The sequence below is a fragment of the Abramis brama genome, assembly GCF_963993115.1.
Source record: "Abramis brama genome assembly, chromosome: 4".
NCBI classification, from domain to species: domain Eukaryota; kingdom Metazoa; phylum Chordata; class Actinopteri; order Cypriniformes; family Leuciscidae; genus Abramis; species Abramis brama.
Genome location: NC_139966.1, coordinates 40822206 through 40842392, shown reverse-complemented (window position 1 = coordinate 40842392; position 20187 = coordinate 40822206). Strand labels below are relative to the sequence as shown.

Genomic DNA, 20187 nt, shown 5'->3' with positions numbered 1-20187 from the left:
ACTGATTACATTTCATTTGAACGTGAGATCGTCACGTCCGTTCAGCCTCGTTGAGAGCTGTTCTATATGAAATTAGGGCCTCTGTCGTTGCTGGTTCACCCATCTAAAGATCGTTAGCGCTGGATGTGATTGATGGCGGCACATATGAGCTGATTATATTCAGACGTGAACTGAGGAAATCTTCCTCTGCCCAGTTAAAGACCAGAGCTTGGAGTCGACATGAATCCCCATTCGCAAATCATTTTACTTCCTTAATTTGATGTATTTCAACGTTTAAAGTGGGTCAAAGTCCCCTTCGAGAGCATCTTGACATATCCGTAAAGATTGTTTTTCTGTTATTGTTGTTTTTTTGCCATTATTACGACTTGAATTGAGCACAATAAGACTAGGAACTTGTACTAGAAAAGTAGATGGTGCTCATTTCGATTTCATGTCGACTTTCATGCTCTATCCTGATTCTGTGAAACAAAAACATTTGCAAAAAATGTAAGTAAGGGTAAGCAAAAAGCATATGGGTGGGCTTTTTTTCTGTTAGACAGTTGAAAAGGATGAGGTGACTGACCGTTTTCGAGGGGGCGGCAAGGGTCTCCATTTCCTCGTGGGTTACCCACACGTTACCCGACGGCTATGTGGGCGGCCCCGGAGATGAATCCGACAGGAAGGGCAAGCAGTGTTAAAGAAGAAGAGCAGCAGCACTGTAAGCCAATAGTGTTACAGCATCACAGTCAGATCATTAGCGAGACACAGAGTCCAGAGATATGTGCCAGAGATACACATACTGAACGCAAACGCACGTCAGGGGAGACCAAACATCGCTCTCTCTGACGGGACAGGAGCCGCTACTGAGGATGAAAACTGCGTTTCACATGCAAAATTAGTTGATGCCTTAAGTCTTGTGCACCCTGCGCAATTCCTTTTCTTTTTGCTTGTGAGCTTGTTATTGTCAAATACGACGCGTTTACGACGTCAGGTGCGTTCAAGTCACTTTCGTCGGAGCAAGATGGCGGTGTACCTTCTCTAAATTTACAACACAAAAATACAGCAAGGTTTTTAAACTCTACTTCTAGAAAATGAAGAACAAAGAATGTGCATCAGGTTTGTTTTGCTTTTTAATGTTTTTTTTTTTTTAATTCATTTAAGAAGCCACTGTAAACTATTATATTTTGTGCCTGAGAATGTCACTGCTAAATGCCTATAAATATTGTGGTATTCTGCCCGTAAAGATCGGGGCTGAAAGAGAATCCTGAGCTTCCCACCCGTATTTATGACTTTGCAGTGGCGTACTTTTCGACATGTCTTGAACGCACAATTTGTGTCAGATGGCCAGTTGTGGACAAAATCGCACAGTGTGCACCAGACTTTGTGTAATTAGTAGTTTTTCAGGAGATGCTTTAAGAAAGTGTGCATGCAAATACCTTTGAGAAAGAAAAACTTAAATAAGCTGCAGTTTGACTGCTGGGATGTGTGTATGTGTGTGTCAGTCTGTGAATGTGTCATCACACAATACAGTCACAGATCAGCTGTCACAGATGATGCAAAACACTATTACCATGACAACAGAAAAAAAATTAAGCTGCAAATGGGTTAAAAATAACTGTCAGTAAGGATGCTGTTATGGCAATGGACCGACGTGGCCCAATATTTGCCAAACAAGGTAAGGTACTTTGATGATGAAACTTTGAGAGGGAGTTTGTTTTTGTACTTTTTAATAATGTATGTTATGGATAAGAAAGCAAATGAACAAAGTGTGTGTACTCACGGTTCTAGACGTAGGGGGAGCCGATGGGCTGGTGAGCGAGACCATCTCCTGGATGGCCAAACGCAGTTTGAGGCGGTGCAGTGGGTTGCTGATGCCGATCTCTCTCTGGATCTCGGTGTCCGACAGGGCAGACATGATGGCCCCGCTTTTTACATTTGCACGACACGCTGCGACGTACCATGCTGGCATCCCCAGCCACAGCTTTGAACACACACGCACATTGTTGCATGATTAAACATGTACAAAGACTGCATTATAATGACTCTAAAACAGGGGTAGCCAATCTTCCTGCAGACTTCAGCTCCAACACACTTACCTGTTATACCATGAACACCTTGATTAGTTGGTTCAGGTGTGATTGATTAGGGTTGGAGCTAAACTCTGCAGGATGGTAACCCTCGAGGAGCAGGGTTGGAGACCCCTGCTCTAAAACATCTATATTGCAAGCTTCACCACTAGATGGCGCCATTGCCCCGTGTGTAAGTCTTTTCTGACCATAAACAAACATAAATAGGTTTTAGCATCATGGCCAACTTACAGTATGCAACTCATTCGTTAATGAATATTTATATGTAACATTGTTGGGAAACTCCAACAAAAAAACTAAAGCTTAATACTGCAATTGCATCATTCTAGGAAAGACTGATCTCAGTATGTAAAATGCAACTGTTCTACTACTCAGATTCTTATTTAGCTGTCATTAAAGAGCCTTGCAGTTATCTTAACCATGCAATAAACTTCCTATCTGTGCCATTATATGGAAAATATACATAAATAATTTCAAGGATACCATCCCAGGCCTCCCTTTTTGGAGCAATAATCACATTTATTTCTATATTAGTTTCTTTGTTTTTGGCTGCTTAGCTGGACATATAAAACATTAACCAGATAACAAATTGTATCTTTAAGGCTGGAATACACTACAGGACTTTTAAAACACTAGCCCCGGTTTAAGGGTTAAGTTAGTACCAGACTAAAACGCATGTTTGAGCTGTTTTAACTAAAAGCAACTTGTACTGGCATATCTTAAAATATATCACTGCCATTGTTTTGTCTCAAGATGCACAACAGTGATGTTTTTTTCTAAGGCACACTTATAAAAGCTACTTAAATGTCCTAATTGAACTAAGGCCTAGGCCCTGTCTGTGAAACCGGGCCTAGGCATAATACACTTGCTTACTTAAAAGTTTTCTGAACATCCCACACTTAACAACTGTCAGGTCCTTCCGAACAGGACAAACTAATGCAGAATCATGCGCCTCATTGCTAGGAGACGCATGACAAATGAAAACATTTTGATTCTACTATGGCAGACATTTACTTAAGACGCACATCACATAATTAATATTCATGTTTATGTGCCCAAACCGAAAATTAATATTGCCCACCTCCAACCATGCGACAACTGTAGGACCGTCCCACTGAGCAAAAGGTAACCCTTTTCTTCTGGCTTCTTCCAACAATTCGTGCCTAGAGAGAGAGCAGGTGGCAGAGACAAAGCGAGACAGAGAGGAAGAAAGATAAGGGGAAAGACAGAACTAGCTTAGAGATAATCAACTGAACAGAGAGAGAGAGAGGGAGGGAAAGGGGCATGTAGAGAGAGAAAGTGAGATGCTTTATCTGTCTCTGCCAGGTTTCCTGTGCTTTAATGGCCACTATCTGTTTATCAGAGCAACATGGAACACCAAATGCATACGTTTCTTTTTAAAAGTTTCTTTCGTACCCACTACTACTAGTCCGTAATTAGCATGTAGCATGACGAATGCTACCTTTTCATGCAATCTCTGTAAATAAGCAGTACCTAAGCCAATATAATGCTTGGTTTGAGTTCACATCGCTCCATGATTTAATTTTAGGTCCGTCTCGTCTCTTAAAAATGGTCTGGGTTTCTGTTTATGAATCAAAGACCAGGTTGCGGTGGGATAAAACGAACAAAGAAACTAAGGTTGAAGTCGATCACGCTGAGAAGCCAACTAACTGAAAGTTCCATTTTCTCAGATAAACATATCGTGACATTTCCTTGCTGTGTCCTGATCCTCGCCTATAAAACCGAGAGCTTAAGGAAACTGGAATGCTGTGACTTATCGAGGGAAAACAGAAACACCTTTTCTTTTGAACCCTATTCCGTCTTTTTCTTGATAAATATTTGCGCTTTAAGACAAGGCTGCTATCATAAACTCTCATCAGACTTTCACACAGACGCTTTTTTTACAGCGTTCTTCAGTGGGAAATATGTTTAGCTTTTTCCAAGGTTTTACAGGGGCTGAAGGACTTGTAACAGAGTGTGTCCTCAGCAATGTTCCAATATATCTCTCCTGCTAATGTCTGAACGTCAGAATGTACTCGTCTCCAAGGATCCGTAACTTAGAGATATTCCAAGGCAAGGCTTTATGTTTGGTGGAACTGTGTTGGAATTCTGAGGGCATTTGGCTACAGAACAAGTACAGGTGAATATTTTACGATTCACGTATGTTGTGGTGGACTTTAAGGCAGAGACAGTTGGATGTTCCTCCCTCAGAGCAGCTTCATAATCCAACCGTATCTTTGGGGTCTACAGTAAGGCCACTTGAATGAACTGTTGGGTACAGTACTAACACATGCTGTAGGTGAGTGATATGGTTCTGTCTGCAAAAAATGTATCTCAAAACCGTTTACGTGACCACTGATATATTTTTTCCACCGAAATGGCGCCGCAATGGTGTCTGATCCGGTTCTGTGTTTGTGTGTGTTGGGGGGCTTGTTTATAAGTCTTAGTCCTTGTTTTGGGAACATATTTTAGCATTCCAAGTGATTCTGTTCCTTTATGCAGATTGTTTGTACAACTAAAGCTGGTTTTTAATCAAACTATTGAATAAAAATAACGGTGGATCATGGGAAAGCCACGATAAACCCATTTAAAATGTTTGGAAAATGCCACTATGAGACAAACCCTGGTACATAATGGCACTGTTATTAACAAGTTTTGATCCCTTTTGAAATGGCACCTTGTGAAAATGCAACTTTGTAACTATTTATTTTCGGAACAAAGGGGATAAAAACATTCTAAGCAAACACACTTATTCCATGATGTTCTATTGTAGTATCAGCTATTTCAGATAAACCTGACCCTAAAAGACACATTAAAAATATGGTTGATCATGTTACAGGACACGTTGGTCCTCAGTTTTAAGTAAACGGCTCTTGGTCTGAATAAGCTGCTAATAAAGTGGACCAGACTTTACAATGAGAGTTAAAGTTGGAAGTAGTGACAGATCTTTTCTTCCGTACTGTGACTGACATCCAGGTGAAACTAATTATTGGAAGAAAAAAAATGTAGGACAGGGACTTCTTTCAATCCACCAGTTGTTAATTAGATGGAGGCAGATCTTAATGTGAGCTTGCAGTCAATTTTGGGCAGGGTTTAAGCGGACTAAATGAGTGGAGAATCCGGCATACGTCACCGGAGAGAAGTCAGTCGTTTCACTGGAAGTCCGAGTTCCATCACATCACATTTTGATTAAGATTAGTTTGTTGTTGCATGGATGAATTGTTCACAACATGCATTTAGAAAACAGACTGGGTGAAATATGCATGAATAAGGTTTCCTAGTACAAATTGGCAGGTTTAAAGGGCCTAATTTTCCTGAACCACCTTTTCTTTGATGTAAACACAAAGCACAGAACCAGATCGGAAACCGGCACCGTGTCAGTGGCGAACTATCCAGTGGCCGTGAGCTTTCGTGTTTGTGTGCTGTTAAGGCAATAAGGCCTTCGTGGTGATGGTGGTGGTTATGATGTATCTCTCCTCATCTTTACGTGTTGGACTGCATATGTTCAGGTCCAATGTAATGCGTATGAGTGACTTCCTCTGAACATACTGTCGCTGGGGAGGGAGAGAAACAGTTATGAGAGAAAACAAAATGAAAAGAAAAAGAGAGCAGGGAAGTAGTCAATGAGTTGACAGTCCATAACCAGAGACGAGACCTGGTTATTGAATACGGCACACAATGCACACATACACGAGAGGAGAAAGGCCTCGGCATGGCAGATCGAGAACAGGTTGTTATAAAGGCACACATTCTCTCTCCAGGCAGAGATGCATCCTCTATAGAACTGCAGAGGGGGAGAATCACATTTACAGTCAAATGAAAAAGAAAGGCAGAGGCAGGGGTCTCTAGATGGACAGAAAGGAAATGCGTCGGACCCCCCTGAAGATAGACACACACTTTAGGAGCATGACGACAGACACGGACAGAGCGTCGACAGTGGAAAATGCAGCAAGTCTCGGCAACACAAACTAAACTTACCCGCTGATACAGAGTCAGATGAGGAGAAAGAGAGAGAGAGAGAGAAAAGAAAAATAGAGAAAGCGATGGGAGACAAAATTAAATGCTTGTTATTGAGCATACTGTATGTAGTTTAGAAAAACACCTCAGCTCAGACACGTGCATTACTGTTGGGAATTGTTGTATTTTTGCACTTTGATATTGACTTGTCGGTCACAATTGAACAGATCTTGTCTTTAAAATTTTTTTTTTATATCATACAGCATGCAAAAAGTGTGCAATGGAAACGGTGAAGAGTCGTCCTCGCATGGCGCCACGATGGATGAGACCGACATGAGTCAAGTTACATAAAACGGTCACACTCAACCATTAGCGTTAAGGCAAAGAAACGTGATATTCGGCAAGCATCACATCATGACATGCTGTAAACACATCTAAGTATGAGACAAACTCACAAGCTTGCTATGAAAGGCACATTTTCATGTTAACATACATTCTACAATTTACAATCATACAAATACAACACAATTACATTATTTTAGTAGTACAACGTGTGGCATATAGATAATAAGGCAGTATTATTATTGTAAACTTAAACGAATGAAAACTATACTGACCATAAAAATTCGTTCTTTTTATTAAATGAGCTAACGTAAGGCCCGAAACATACTCTACCCAAATACGTAAATGTGCGAACGGCAGTTGGTTACGCAAGCTCAGCATTCAGGATTTTTTGGCAAAAAAGTTTTAGTGCATCAAAATGGTGATGGAAATTAATTTTATGTCGATGCTTCAAATGTCGCAAAAAAATAGTTTAGAAACATTTATTTATCGGAAAATTATTCATTATGAAACAAAATGCAACACAATTTTCAGTGTTACTACAAGCATCGTCATAGCCTAGCATCTTACTGAATGTTGATTGTTCTTTCTGGTCATCTACTGTCATGGCGGATCAACGGTTCGAAGATATTTTAGCTTTGCAACTTAGCTACGTTAGTTATAGTGTTCAATATGCTTATAGTTAGCTACCTAAATAACAGTTACTTTATCGCATAAATCTATCATGAGCACTGAGGCTTGCTATCGCCAAAGTGACACAAAAACGCACACCAAGTCTGCACAACAGGACCGAACGCTTACAATGCGCTTGCTTACTGGCGTAAAGTATGTTTCTGGCCTAAGGCACTACAAAGCATCCAGATGGGCCATATGCTCAAATATTGGTGTTCACAGGGAGGTGTGTGAAGAAAAACATGACAGTTTGTAAGGAAGGTTGTCATGGTGCGTCAGTAACATTTACTTAGTTTTACAAGATTTGGGCCAAGGAATTAATTATCTTCATAAAAGTTTGTGTTTGGCATCTAATTTGAATTTGTCAGAAAGCGATTTATAAAATACTTACTTCTTTTTAAGCCTGCGATCTTTCTCTGCCTGTGTTCCCAGCTTTCCAACGGCAATATCCTGACCCATAAGCTCAGGATCGGATACATTTCCTATTGATGGAAAAAAGCCATTAACCCATCATCTGATAATGTTAGTGTGATCATTATATTTATATTCAACTCTAGATCAGTATTTTATCAGATTAAATCAGTATTGAAAAGCACTGTGATATATCAACATCATGTCATAGAGATTAACATGAATTTAAACCAGACCCCACCCCCCCACACATAGTTTATATGTCTCTATCTATGGTGCTGTGTCTATGTCCGTACCTTGTCCTGGTCCCATAATCTCTTTCCCCAGCTGCCCCAGCCTGGCCTTTTCTTTCTTCCCAAACAGTCGTCCGATGGAGGACTTGATGCCTTTCTTTTTCGGCTGTTTGTGAAGGGAGTCCTGGCTGCTGGCTACACTACTCAGAGCACTGGCTTCCGTCTCTAATGTAGCCGTCAGCCTGGAGACAGTCAATCACATCAACAGTGTTAAAGTTGAGTTATGTTTGTACACAGCACGTGTCTAGCTGCTGTCAGGCATCTTTTTGCTTTCTCACCGTGCGTCATTGTGCGAAGAAGCGGGTAGCGTGTGGGTCATGCGGACATGGCGAGGTGTGGGAGGCGGCGAGGTCTCGCATTTGATGGTTGCCTTGTCCTCTCGGCCGTCCTCGTCCACTGCTGCGATCTGTGAGGGAAAGAAAACTCTGGTGTCTTGCGCCCTATTCCAAATTGAATTAAGAAAGTCTTTTTTAATTCACCCAAAATGTAGTTCACCCAAAAATGAAATATTTGTCATTTACTCACTCTCATGCCGTTCCAAAACTGACTTTTTTTTTCTGTGGAATATAAATTAAGATATTTTGAGACATGAAATTCAATTCAATTCAATGAAAGTCAATGGACTCCAATGTTGTTTGTTCTTCAAAATATCACCATCCGCAGAAGAAAGTAAATCATACAGGATTGGAACGACATGAAGATTGGTTTTTGGGTTGAAAACAGGATGTGTTTTAAATGTATTTTTCATTCTAAATTAACCATAAAGATATTTTCATACAACATACAGCATAGGGTATTCCAGAAACCTTAGATATGAATAATTAATGTTAATAATAATATTAATAATAAGCAATAATGAAAATAGTTTTAATTATAAATAACTATAAATAATTGATTACTTATATTTATATATATTTATTAATACTTATTTACTGCTATAATTCTCAGTATTATTGTTTTATTAACCAGCACAAATATCTAAACATCCTTAAAATAATATAAATGTGCTTAAAGAGCAAAATGGTGAAGAATAATAAGACATGTTTTCAGAGATTTTAATTTAAATTAAGTTAATTTGCCAGTGCCATGAATAAACCTCATTATATTGTGTTATACTTACTCATTCCAGATCAACACCCTTTTTAACTATAACAGGTACAGTACAATTCAGTTCCAAATCATGAATTTGAAATGGAACTAATTTTTACATTAAATTTTTGCCCAACCCTGGTGTCCTCTGTGGTGCCTATGAAAATAATCACAGCAAATACATGAGCTCTTTTGTGAGGGGACTTTTAAGTAGTACCTTTCTCCTGTGCTTCCGCAAGTCACTAGGCTGCAGAACAGAAAAGATAAAACGTTAACATCTTTCTGCCTGTTAATGGAGTCGATAGTCATACAGCATTCAAAGCAACTCAACGTGTTGATAAAGAAACTGCAGAGAAAATACTAGAAAAGCTGTAATACAGAATTTGATTGAGAGATTTCATACCGTTTCATTTGTGGATTAACCAGCACTACAACTTGCATGAAAAAATGTCCCAAAGATGTTCAAGTAATGTGGCTTAAATTAAACAAATATTATTAAAGAGGTCATATACATTTTTTAAATTAAATAAATAAATAAAAATTTCATTTCCAATGACCATTTTCTTCCATCTACGGTCAGCACAGCTGATATCTAAAATATCAAAGAAAATGTACTGTAAATGTACATGATATGACCCCTGTAGGAAAGAGATACGCGTGAGCTCGTATACCAGTGTCATGACCCCCATGCGCTCCATGTCGCGGGCTGGGCTGCGCGGTGTGAGTTTGGGGGTGGAGTGTCCGCTGGGAGGTGAGGAGGAGGCGAGGGAGGATGCGGTGGCCGAGGCAGTCATGCAGGCTCCGGGATGATGAAGCCGCGCCAGGTTCAGACCCTCCAGGCTCACGCTGGCCACGCGGTTCTCAATTTCCTCTGCCCTCAGTTCTGTCGACTCCTTCTCTTCTTGGATCAGCCTGGAGAAACAAGAGAAAAAGAGTTTAGCCCACAGTGAGTTAGGAAGATAATCTACTAGCATTTTGATTTACAACATTACTGGAAGTGCTACAGTAAGCTTGACTACGAACTACGACTACGAACACTGTAGTTAAAACTTCTAATTATCCCTTAGTACAATGGATAGTGCCAAATGAAAAACTTTGAACACAGAAAAATGACAAAATAAATGCAATAACAAGCTCAGAGAGACAGAAAAATAATAACAGGCTTGTGCTTTACTGGCCGAATACTGATGCGGTTAGTTTCAGTCAGTGAAGGCTCGAGGACACGAACCGACAACACTCAAGGATGCAAACTGCAGTTTGCTGATCTAATGTTCGACAGCTCTTGTAGTGGATGTTTTTCATGGGCTCAGATTATTGAATATCTTGTAAAGCAACCATCGACTGGGCTGCAAACAATTAAACATTGACCATTTGTCAAGCATTTAACATGTTTACAGTTGGTTGTAAGGCATTCAACGGTTTTGTGTTTTGTGCTTTATCAAAAGCGGACCACTAATGGGAGGAGAGAAGTAAACAGCGCGCAGGGAGACCATCTTTCTTCCTGTGGTAATCAAAACAACCAGCACATATTATAAGCATAGTTTAATAGTACAGTGAGCTGTATTTCAACACTGGTCATCAAATAAAGTTGGAAACACATACTGTACTGTACATTATATATGAGGTTGTGTATTTTTTATAAACCAGTTTTACATTAAGGGGGCTCTCAAACAAAATAAATGTGGGAAATAACAGGACAGAACCAACTAAAAAATTCAACCTTGTCTGCAGTGAGTGGCTCTTAGCGAATTTAAAATGACTTTTGAAACATAAAATACAACTAAAGTTCCATAAAAAAAGGCTCAAGAAATACTTGCCGTCTGTTCATCAAATATTAATCACACATTTCCACTGAATTGGACAAAATTCAAATTAGATCTCAATGAAAATTGGAGTCATACATTTGCTTTTGACAACCTTAGGTGCAAGTGCCCTTCCAGTCTTAGGGTCTCCAATATGTGAGGGAGATCGACAGACAGGACACAGCGATGACATATCAAGCCAGACAGGTGATAGTGGTGTGATATTGAGGAGATGAGGAGAAGTGAACTGCAGGAACTGCAGAAACAGCCGTTACATTTCAGTCAACCTATCTTGTTCAATAACAACTGGACAGCCTACAGGGGAAATCCTGAGCTTTGGCTGATATTTAAATCAGCATATACACTGCCTGAAGGCAAAACTCTGCATGCAATACCTTTTATTGTTTTTAATTCAATCTAGGACTTGCGTGTAGCAGAATCCTGATTCTGAGTCTATAGAAATGTACAAGTTTTAATAAATTTGACAGTTAAAACAAAACATAAAAAAACAGCCAAAGGATTAGCTAGGGAGTAGAAGGTTATATGTAGTTTATGGAGGAAAACTTGCATGATAAATCTACACTTTTAAGACACAAAGTTGACAAGTTCAATCCCCCATGTATGTATGTTCTCATAAAAGCTACTGGGATAATAGTCAAGGAACTTGTCACTGTAAATGTACAAGGAATCAATGTACAAGTCACTTTGATGAAAGTCATCTAATAAATGGCAAATAAACACTTAAAATCGTGTAGATTTTTACAGGAGAATTAGTGAGTGAAAAGACTGAAAGAATGATCTGTAAGCGCCAGTAAAAATAGCCGTACATGCGATTTTAAGTCTGGAATAAACTACACAACTTTTAAAATCTGAACCTAATTTAAAACTCTAGGCATCATACACTTGCTGACTTTGTAATTGACTAAAGAAAAAAACTGCATCATACACAAAACGACTAGACTAGACAATGACTTTCAAATTGTTCGGAACACAACAAACTCATGCAGTAACATATACCTCACTGCTAGGGGACACATAACAAATAAAATCTGCTTAAAATATAAAATATTTGATATCCTCTGAGTGGAAGAAATCAATATGTGAAACCAAACACATCGGAGGCTGTGCCCATCACAATTTTCTGGGAAAATCTGTCAACTGACTGCACAAAATCTACAGACTTGCTCTGACTTTCAGCAACTAGCGTCAACTCCACCAGACTGTAAAATAGAGGAAAGATCTGGAAAAAAGTTTTGTAGTCTATTCCAGCCTTAACCAGATTAAAAAGACCACTGAGGTCTGATTTATGACATTATGACCGTGGATTTTTTAAATAACATTTAAATTATGTTTTCAGAGAAAATTAGTAAAAGTTGATTTTAATCTAAATGCAAAAATGCATCACAAGAACAACAAACATGGTTTTTCATTAAATAATAAAAATAATTCCCCCATAACAGAGAGTCAGATTTCAGGCCCCACAACTACATTTGTCAGTGTAACAAATTACTTGCTTTTGTTATCCAACCTGGGCTATATTTCTCTGCTAGTACTACTAGACCTAAAATCAGCATTTGAGATATCATTAACATTCTTTTGGACCGGCTTTAATTTTTTGGGGGGAATTTTAAACAAACAGCTGTCAAACCTAACAATGCTAAAGAAGGTGTGCAGCAAGGGTCAGTCTTGAGCCCCTCTGCAGTTCTCCTTGCACATTTTCCCTTGGTGACCTTTGAGGTGATATGTTTAAGAAATATAATGTTCTTACATTGCTATAGAGATGTATTACATAACAGACATTAAAGCCATTTGAAAGTAATACCTCTTCTCAATCTCTGGGCAGACAATTAAGAATTAGACTTTTTAACCCAAGTCTTCAAAGGGTGCAGTGGTCACAATGAATAGACTGACCGGATCTCTTTATTGATGGCATCCAGTTGTTCTTGCAGCATCATTGCCAGAGTTTGAGCATCTGAATGTCCTCCAGGAGACAGTATATCCATCGAGCTGAAAAGGGTCTCTCGGTCATCGTCGTCAATATCCGACATCTCCGTGTCGCTCTCAAACGGGTGGCCGCCCAGAACGCCAAGTTGCTGAGAGCGCCATTCGTGCTCTCCCAGAGACTTAGCCTGCAGAGAGATGAAAGAGAAGCAGAAAGAAGTGATGTTCAGTACAAAGCTCAAGAAACAAGGGGTGAAGAGCTCCTACCTTCTGTTCGTCAGTACGTAACCCCAGGCGCCCTCTCCTTGGTCTGCGGATCACCTTGGTGGAGCGATAATGGTCCGACTGCGTCTCGGCAAGAGAACCCAGTGAGAAACGCAGATCTCCGGAAGCATCCAGATGGGACCTGGAATCAAGACCACAATCCATCATTAAGACATCTAGAATTTAGACACATTAAATAAACTTTTCAATGCTAAAATGTAATTTGCAATGAAAGAACAATATAAAATCATGCAGGGGAATCAAAATTGCCATAGGTAATTTAATATCATTGCATAGAGAGGGTAACATTACCTCTGTTCCAAAACCTAGTGAGCTGCTTTGCTGACATAAGCACTAGTTCTTAACCAAAACTTAATAAGTGACTGATCAGGAACAGCACAGGCAGCAACTCTAACTGCCACATAAATCCTCATGGGAAGTATACGAGAGACTTTCCTCTTGATTCCAATAAAATTTGAAGATGATGCTAAGCTAACAGCCTAATACTCCAATAGAACGCAATGGTGCTGAAAAATTAATTTTTCAGTGGCCTTGGATCTGGAACTATTTTTCACATTTATTTTCCCACAGTTTTTTTTTTTAAAGTCTCTGTTAAAGTGTTATAAGCCATGAACCAGACCAACCAGCTATGAGGTGAATCATAACATTACAAACTTTGAACTATTTCAAAATTAGACAAAGATTTTTACTTCCAGAACCCGAGCCTAAAAAACATACATTTTGGATGAAATAATACATTTTTAATTATATTTAAAAAAAATTTAATCTATTTATAGTCAGCATTTCTTACCTTTTTTATTTTTATTTACCTCATAGCAATGCACCCTTACATACATGCGATGCTGCTGCTAATTTTGCAGCCAAATGTTGTGGAACAGCCTTCATGTCGAGCGCACACCTATGATGCCTTAAAATTCTGTTGAGCTTGTTGGGTTTTGGAACAGAGCTACTGTTTATTGTAAAAGGATAGTTCTTCGTTTTTCATGATTTCTGTCTCACCGTGACAGTGTGGGCTCTGTAAGGGATCCGGCCCTCAACCGGTACTGATCCAGCTCAGATCTCAGTTTCTCTATCTCATCCGAGAGATGAGACTACAACCGCAAAGCACATTAAAGTTTAATTTTACTCAGAATAGGTAGCAAAACATTGCATTAAAATTCGTTCAGCCAAGCTAGTTTTCGGAAAATAAAAACTAATGACCTTTTCTTGAATGGAGTCTTCTAACTGCTTCCTGTAGTTATCAGAGTCTTGTATTAGCACATTCTGAAAGAGAAGCAATGGAAACGGTATGAGTGATTGACGTGGTCGGAAGTCATTGGTACTGACGGTTGGATCGTCTCCCACCTTCTCCTCAAGAGCGGACATCCTCTCTTTCAGGTGGAGCTGTAATCGTTCGTTGGACTCGGTCAAGAGTCTGTCCACAGTGTCTGACAGACGCTTGTTGTGTTCCTCGTTCATCTTCTCTCTCTGTCGAGCCTGAGGAAACACAATACACCATTTTATCTATAAATGTTCTTTTTAACATTATATTCACACAAATCAAATATTTTATAATTTTACATTTCTCTTTTTATACTGTTTATATGTGTGGAAAGATTTAGTGTTAAATCAGTTAAGACAATGTTTCTGGTTCGGAACGAAATACTACCATACGCTCTCTGAGTGTTTTAATTTTGCAAATGTTGCCCAGGTATGTAGAAAGTAAAAAAAGTATATTTTGTATTTTTGGCAATTCAATTAAATAATCTGTTAGAATTAGACAATAATCATAGTTGATTTTGCTGCCAGTTTCTTCATCATACTGGAAATGGAAGGTCAAGGTAGAGTGCATTGCATTGTGGGATACTGTTTTCCAACGAAGAATGCTGTTTTATACTACATATTTGGGTGGCAACGTGGGTGGCAATTTGGATATTCCATATAAACAGAAAATGTACATTCTGCACAATGTAAGCATACTGTAAAAATAGAACATAGTATACAAGTATGCAATTCCTAAAAAAATATATAATTTAATGATATAAAGTGATGTTGACCCTGAGCAGTTCCTGGTTCTTCTCCTCCAGCTGACCCTCTAAATGTCTCATACGCTCCTCGATACTGCCATGTCTCTCCTCCGCCTGAACAACAAACACACACAATGTATTTTGTCAGATGAGAAAATGTAAATCCACATATTAGCCCAAACCAGCAGAGAAAGGACCCATGAACCATGTGATGTTGGCTCGAATCAAAATGAGAGTGTGTGTTTGGTTTATAAGGTACCGTCACACCAAACACCACAGATATGGTTGAGCAGACAGGTAAAGAGAAGCAGTGTTTATTTCCTTAAGCTTCTGTTCTCTCGTGGGTGAACAGAAAGAACCAAGTACGTCAGCAACTCATTAAAGCGAAGAAAATCCCAGCTGAGCATCACATGCAGCTGAAATACACCAGCAGTGAACAGATCCACAACCAGACAGAGCAAAGTGAAGTGAATGAAAGAGAGAGAGAGAGAGAGAGAGAGAGAGAGAGAGAGAGAGAGAGAGAGAGAGAGAGAGAGAGAGAGAGAGAGAGAGAGAGAGAGAGAGAGAGAGAGAGAGAGAGAGAGAGAGCGGCTTTCAGCCCCACCTTCCTAAGACTGCAGTTCATGTCCTGGAGTTTAGCTACCATATCAGACTACCAAACCACACAATACAGAGAAATAACACACAATATTAATAAATGAGAACCATATGAATAATTTCTAAATATTCATAATATTCAGTAAATGTTACCAAAGCAGTTTGTTATCAGATGGTTTAAATACTGAACAGGTGTTTAATTTCTGTCTTGTACCTGCTTACTTTTTCTTTAAAGTCACCATGAAATCCAAATTCTTTTTTTTAAAATGTAATATTGCAGCATTTCTTATATATCATTTATTTGTTCATATCAAATATATATATATATATATATATATATATATATATATATATTTATTTAAAATGTATATATATATGTATATATATATATATATATATATATGTATATATATATATATATATATATATATATATATATATTAATTCAAGTGCCCTCATAAACTTTAATCAAAATAACTTCCTCTCCCTCTTGCAGCAACATCTCTTCTCTTCTCTGATGAAGTGTTTACTGCATGGATTGAGGGCGGGACAACCTGTCACTCACATGACATCACAGCAAACCACAACCATCCAACATCTAATCATTCTCAATGGACAAAATCAAGTCCCGCACCTAAATTTTATTTTATTTTATAAAGAAAGAATTAACATAATAATAATGTTATTTTTTATAAAGTTAATATGTAACTAATATAACAATTTATAAAGAAAGAATTAAAAAATATCACTGCTACTTTTTCCATCAAGATAATTGTATAATAATGCTAATTTTTATAAAGTTAATTATATAAACAATATACCAACTTTATAAAGAACATTGTTTTGATTATGTACAGTAATCACGGTGGAAAGGAAATAATTCACATAAAATGAATGAAAGGATTTAAGCATTCTGTGTTTGGTGAAAATTTGTGATTGTTGAACATGTGGTAACACATGCCAGGCAAACCAACAACAAAAAAAAGATATATTTAACCATATGGCCCTTCAAAACTTTCTGATCAGTACACACAACTGTACCACACAAGTTTGAAATAGATTTCTACTGCTACTGATGATTTAAGTTGTTATGCTGATCAATGCACATAATAAATGTACACAAAAAGCAATATAATGCTTTGCACCAACCAGACCAAGAACTTTTAGAGCCTCTTAAAGTGCAGTGGTCAGAAAGAGAAATCACCTCAAAAATGGCCCTTGAACCCCTAGCCTGAATATTTGAGCCCAATATGGGCCACATTTTGATGTCTGGGTAGCTCTCTAAGTCTGAAGTAGTATTGTTTGTCTGATTCATTTGTGTCTATAGTTGTGTCAATAAATAAGTTAAAAAACAATTCACAAATTCATTTAAGAGTCATCATTCATAAGTGTTCCCAGATGTTCCTGCACTTTACGTATTCAATTCATTAAATGCACAGCTAGTGTGTATGTGTGTGTGTGGTACCTTGGTGAGAGCCGCTATCCTCTGTGCTAGCTCAGCCTCGACTTCAGGCAGTGTCTCAGCTTTCCTCATGGTCTGCTGGAGCTTCTGTTCTGCCAACTCCAGCCGCTCCTGTAACTGCCTGTTCTTCTCTTCCATCTGTGGGAACAAACACACACACACACACACACACACACACACTGTCTGATCAGAAAGAGTTTATCGTAAAATAGCAGACATCCTTGGACGTTCCAGCTTCCACAGCAACAAGTGGATCAGCGTGGCCCTTTTCAGTGTGCCCAAACAAACAAAATTACATAACTGCCTATTTTTTGCTTGTTCTTAGAACAATTAAACTCTAGTGAGTGATAAACGCACACTGAAGCTTGGCAGCACCTGTCTCAATTCACTTATCTTATACGGAACAGTGTTGTTATTGTTAACTACAAATAAACTATTTAACTATTTTTATTGAAATAAAGCTGAAATAAAATATAAATACTATACAAAAAAAACTTCATAAAATTTAGAAATGTTGTCATGGTGACTAACTGAAATAATGTTTTTAAATAAATTAAAATAAATTAAACCTAAATATAAAAAAATATATAAAAATGACAAAAGCACATAACCAAATTACTAAAACTTAAACTGAAAATATAAAAAAATGTAAAAACTAATTCAAAACAATAAATACTAGAATAGTATATAAATAATGGCAAAATAACACTAATATGGAAAAGGGTATTCTCTAAAATTCAGTCATACAAATTTGGTACAAAATAAGTAAATAATGACAGAATAAAATGTTGTGTCTGAATTATTAATTTTGATAGTTAATTGATGGTTTGTCAAGTTTGCCATGCCCTTTCATATCTGTAATATGTTCAAAACATTTATCTTTTTAGGCACTCAAGAAATGTTGGTAAATGATAATTTGGCAGGACAAGAAATGGTGTCATCTTGACCATGACATCAGCGGAACGGAATGTTCAGTTACGAATGGAATGACTGTTTGTCCATTATCAAGTTCAAAACATCTGTGCCTTCACACATGCATGAATACGGAAGGCAAGTAATTGCAAAATATCAAAGCAATTTGAAATAATACAAAAGGGAAATGGAGAAGGAAATTGGAAAACGAGTGGTCAAAACCTGACCTGTCTGAGGAACGCCTCCTTATTGGCTAGTTCGTTTTCCAGCTTGTCTGTGATGTCATGTAGCGACGTGGACTCTCTCTGGGCACTGAGATAGCGCTTCTCAAGAGTCACGATCCGTTCCTCCATGTCTTCTTTCTGACACATAGCCTGTATAAACACACAAATATATTGGCAGACTGTTGGTTAGTGGACACACACCTAAGGAGCCCGCAGGTGTGATAGTCTGCTGTCAATCAAAAATCCTGCCCTATAATTACATACAGGCTTGAGGACAAATATCAAGACAGGCAAATGCTCACATTCGGACATGGAGACACACACACACATTGCCTTGGGCTGCCACAACCTCTCTCTCCATCAATAGCTGAATCTCCAATTCAACTGACATTTCCCAGACTCTGTCCGGCTGTCACTAATTATCAATGTGACATCAAGATGGAGTCAGTGTCCAAAATCGAAGACACCTGGTCAGTCAGGGCTGTTACGAACAGAATATTCTAAGGTGGCACCTTTTAAGAAAAGAATTCGGTGTACTGTCGGATGAGGTTTCGCACACAGCCTAATTCACATACACCCATATACTGCACCTCTTTAATATCTCTCTGGAACTTGTTGTTCACATCTTCGCTCTTGATGAGGTCTTTGCGGGCCGTCTCCAGCTCCTGCTCCACCTCGGACACGCGGGAGGACAGCGAGGACATGCGCTCCTTCATCTGAGCCAGCTCGTAGTTCTGCTTCTCCAGCAGCTCCTGCAGCTCCACCACCTGACTGGCCTCGTCCTCCATCGACCCGTTAGACAACCGCTGCCGCCCAAACACACACAATACACTTTCCTTTAGTGTTGGAGATCAATTAAACCAATTAAATGAAGGATTTTTAAATAGAAATAACTAATTCAGAATAACTTCACATTATTATCAGGGTTAGCATCTTTAAATAAAACTAAAACTACAACCATATAAAACTCATTGAAAAATAATAAACATTTAAACATGAACATGAAATTAAATTATGTGATGTTATTTCCATCAAGACGTGCATACATTTTTGGTCAAGATCTTGTATTGACAATGCAAGAGTCCAGCACTCTATAAAGCCTCCTCCAGCACATCCCAAAGACTTTCAATGAATTTAAGGTCTGGACTCATGTGTGAACATGATTCTTCATGCTCCCTCCCAACCATTCTTTAGCAATTTGAGCCTGATGAATCTTGTCATTGTCATCCTGGAATATGGCCGTGATGTGTCTTCCTACATAGTTGTTTAAGAAATGAAAAGCTACACACTCCATCAAATAGGGTTAGAAGAACTGCTGCCAAACATATAACATGATAGAAACACAATAATCACTCAATCCAAGTTCCATGATTCCATGTTTTCAACTAGTTTGTGTGGCTCTTTATATGGATTTTTGAATTCCCAGCATCCTCATTTCCGTCTAATTGCATTCTGAGTGTGTGAAACAGAGGCTCAGCAGATATTTCCTCTGCCATGCCTAAAATAAAGATTCTTGTCACATATTCACACTAAGACTTGACACGTCTTATGCCGCACTAAAATTAGACTTTATATCCTGTTTAATTTATGGCTGCAGACTGTAAGACAGAAGGGTGATAAAATCATTTGCAGAGCACACTGAATTTACTCCGTCAAAGCTGTGAAGCCACGAGAGATTGACACGACTTCACCAGAACAGCTTCTGTGATCGCAAATAGATGAGAATGACAAGACAAAGAATAGCAGTGGTTTATTCTGGAGCGGCTGTAGGGTAATGACTCACTGCCACTTTTTTCACTCTTTTTCTTTCTCTTCTTTTTTTTTGTCTGTATCTATTTCTGAGGGTCAGATTTGTTTGTTTAACGTACAGGCAAAACCACTGACCTCTAGTTGGCCGGCTGGACCCATGCATCAGTGCCAGAGGCCCTGGATATTGTCAGTACTGCTACTAAATCTATTGAGCATCATGGGAGATTAATTTGGCCAATTGAGATACACTGTCAAAGTGCCAACCTTTATCTTCCACGAGGCCACAAATTCCTGCCATCACTGTCACCATGCCAACACAATGTAATGCTGCACAACACGGCGCCCATCGGTGACAGTGAGAGCAGGACGACACTTCTCT

At 38.6% G+C, this 20187-nt stretch overlaps 1 protein-coding gene across 6 annotated transcripts in view; it reads right to left on the bottom strand.

The window, feature by feature from the left end:
* ppfia2 (PTPRF interacting protein alpha 2) overlaps positions 1-20187 on the bottom strand; it is a 160956-nt gene that overhangs the window by 15634 nt on the left and 125135 nt on the right. For 3 of the 6 annotated variants that reach the window (XM_084112385.1, XM_084112386.1, XM_084112388.1), the window contains 17 exons: positions 18650-18865; positions 18063-18209; positions 16927-17061; positions 14895-14978; positions 14203-14334; positions 14059-14121; positions 13858-13949; positions 12841-12979; positions 12544-12761; positions 9502-9742; positions 9048-9077; positions 8020-8147; positions 7745-7923; positions 7429-7519; positions 3148-3229; positions 1760-1960; positions 563-625 (listed from right to left, as the gene is read on the bottom strand). In XM_084112385.1, coding sequence (XP_083968511.1) covers positions 563-625; positions 1760-1960; positions 3148-3229; positions 7429-7519; positions 7745-7923; positions 8020-8147; positions 9048-9077; positions 9502-9742; positions 12544-12761; positions 12841-12979; positions 13858-13949; positions 14059-14121; positions 14203-14334; positions 14895-14978; positions 16927-17061; positions 18063-18209; positions 18650-18865 — 2241 coding nt within the window. The remainder of the gene's footprint in view (positions 1-562; positions 626-1759; positions 1961-3147; positions 3230-7428; positions 7520-7744; positions 7924-8019; positions 8148-9047; positions 9078-9501; positions 9743-12543; positions 12762-12840; positions 12980-13857; positions 13950-14058; positions 14122-14202; positions 14335-14894; positions 14979-16926; positions 17062-18062; positions 18210-18649; positions 18866-20187) is intronic. The other 3 variants (XM_084112387.1, XM_084112389.1, XM_084112390.1) reach the window with 1 other exon arrangement.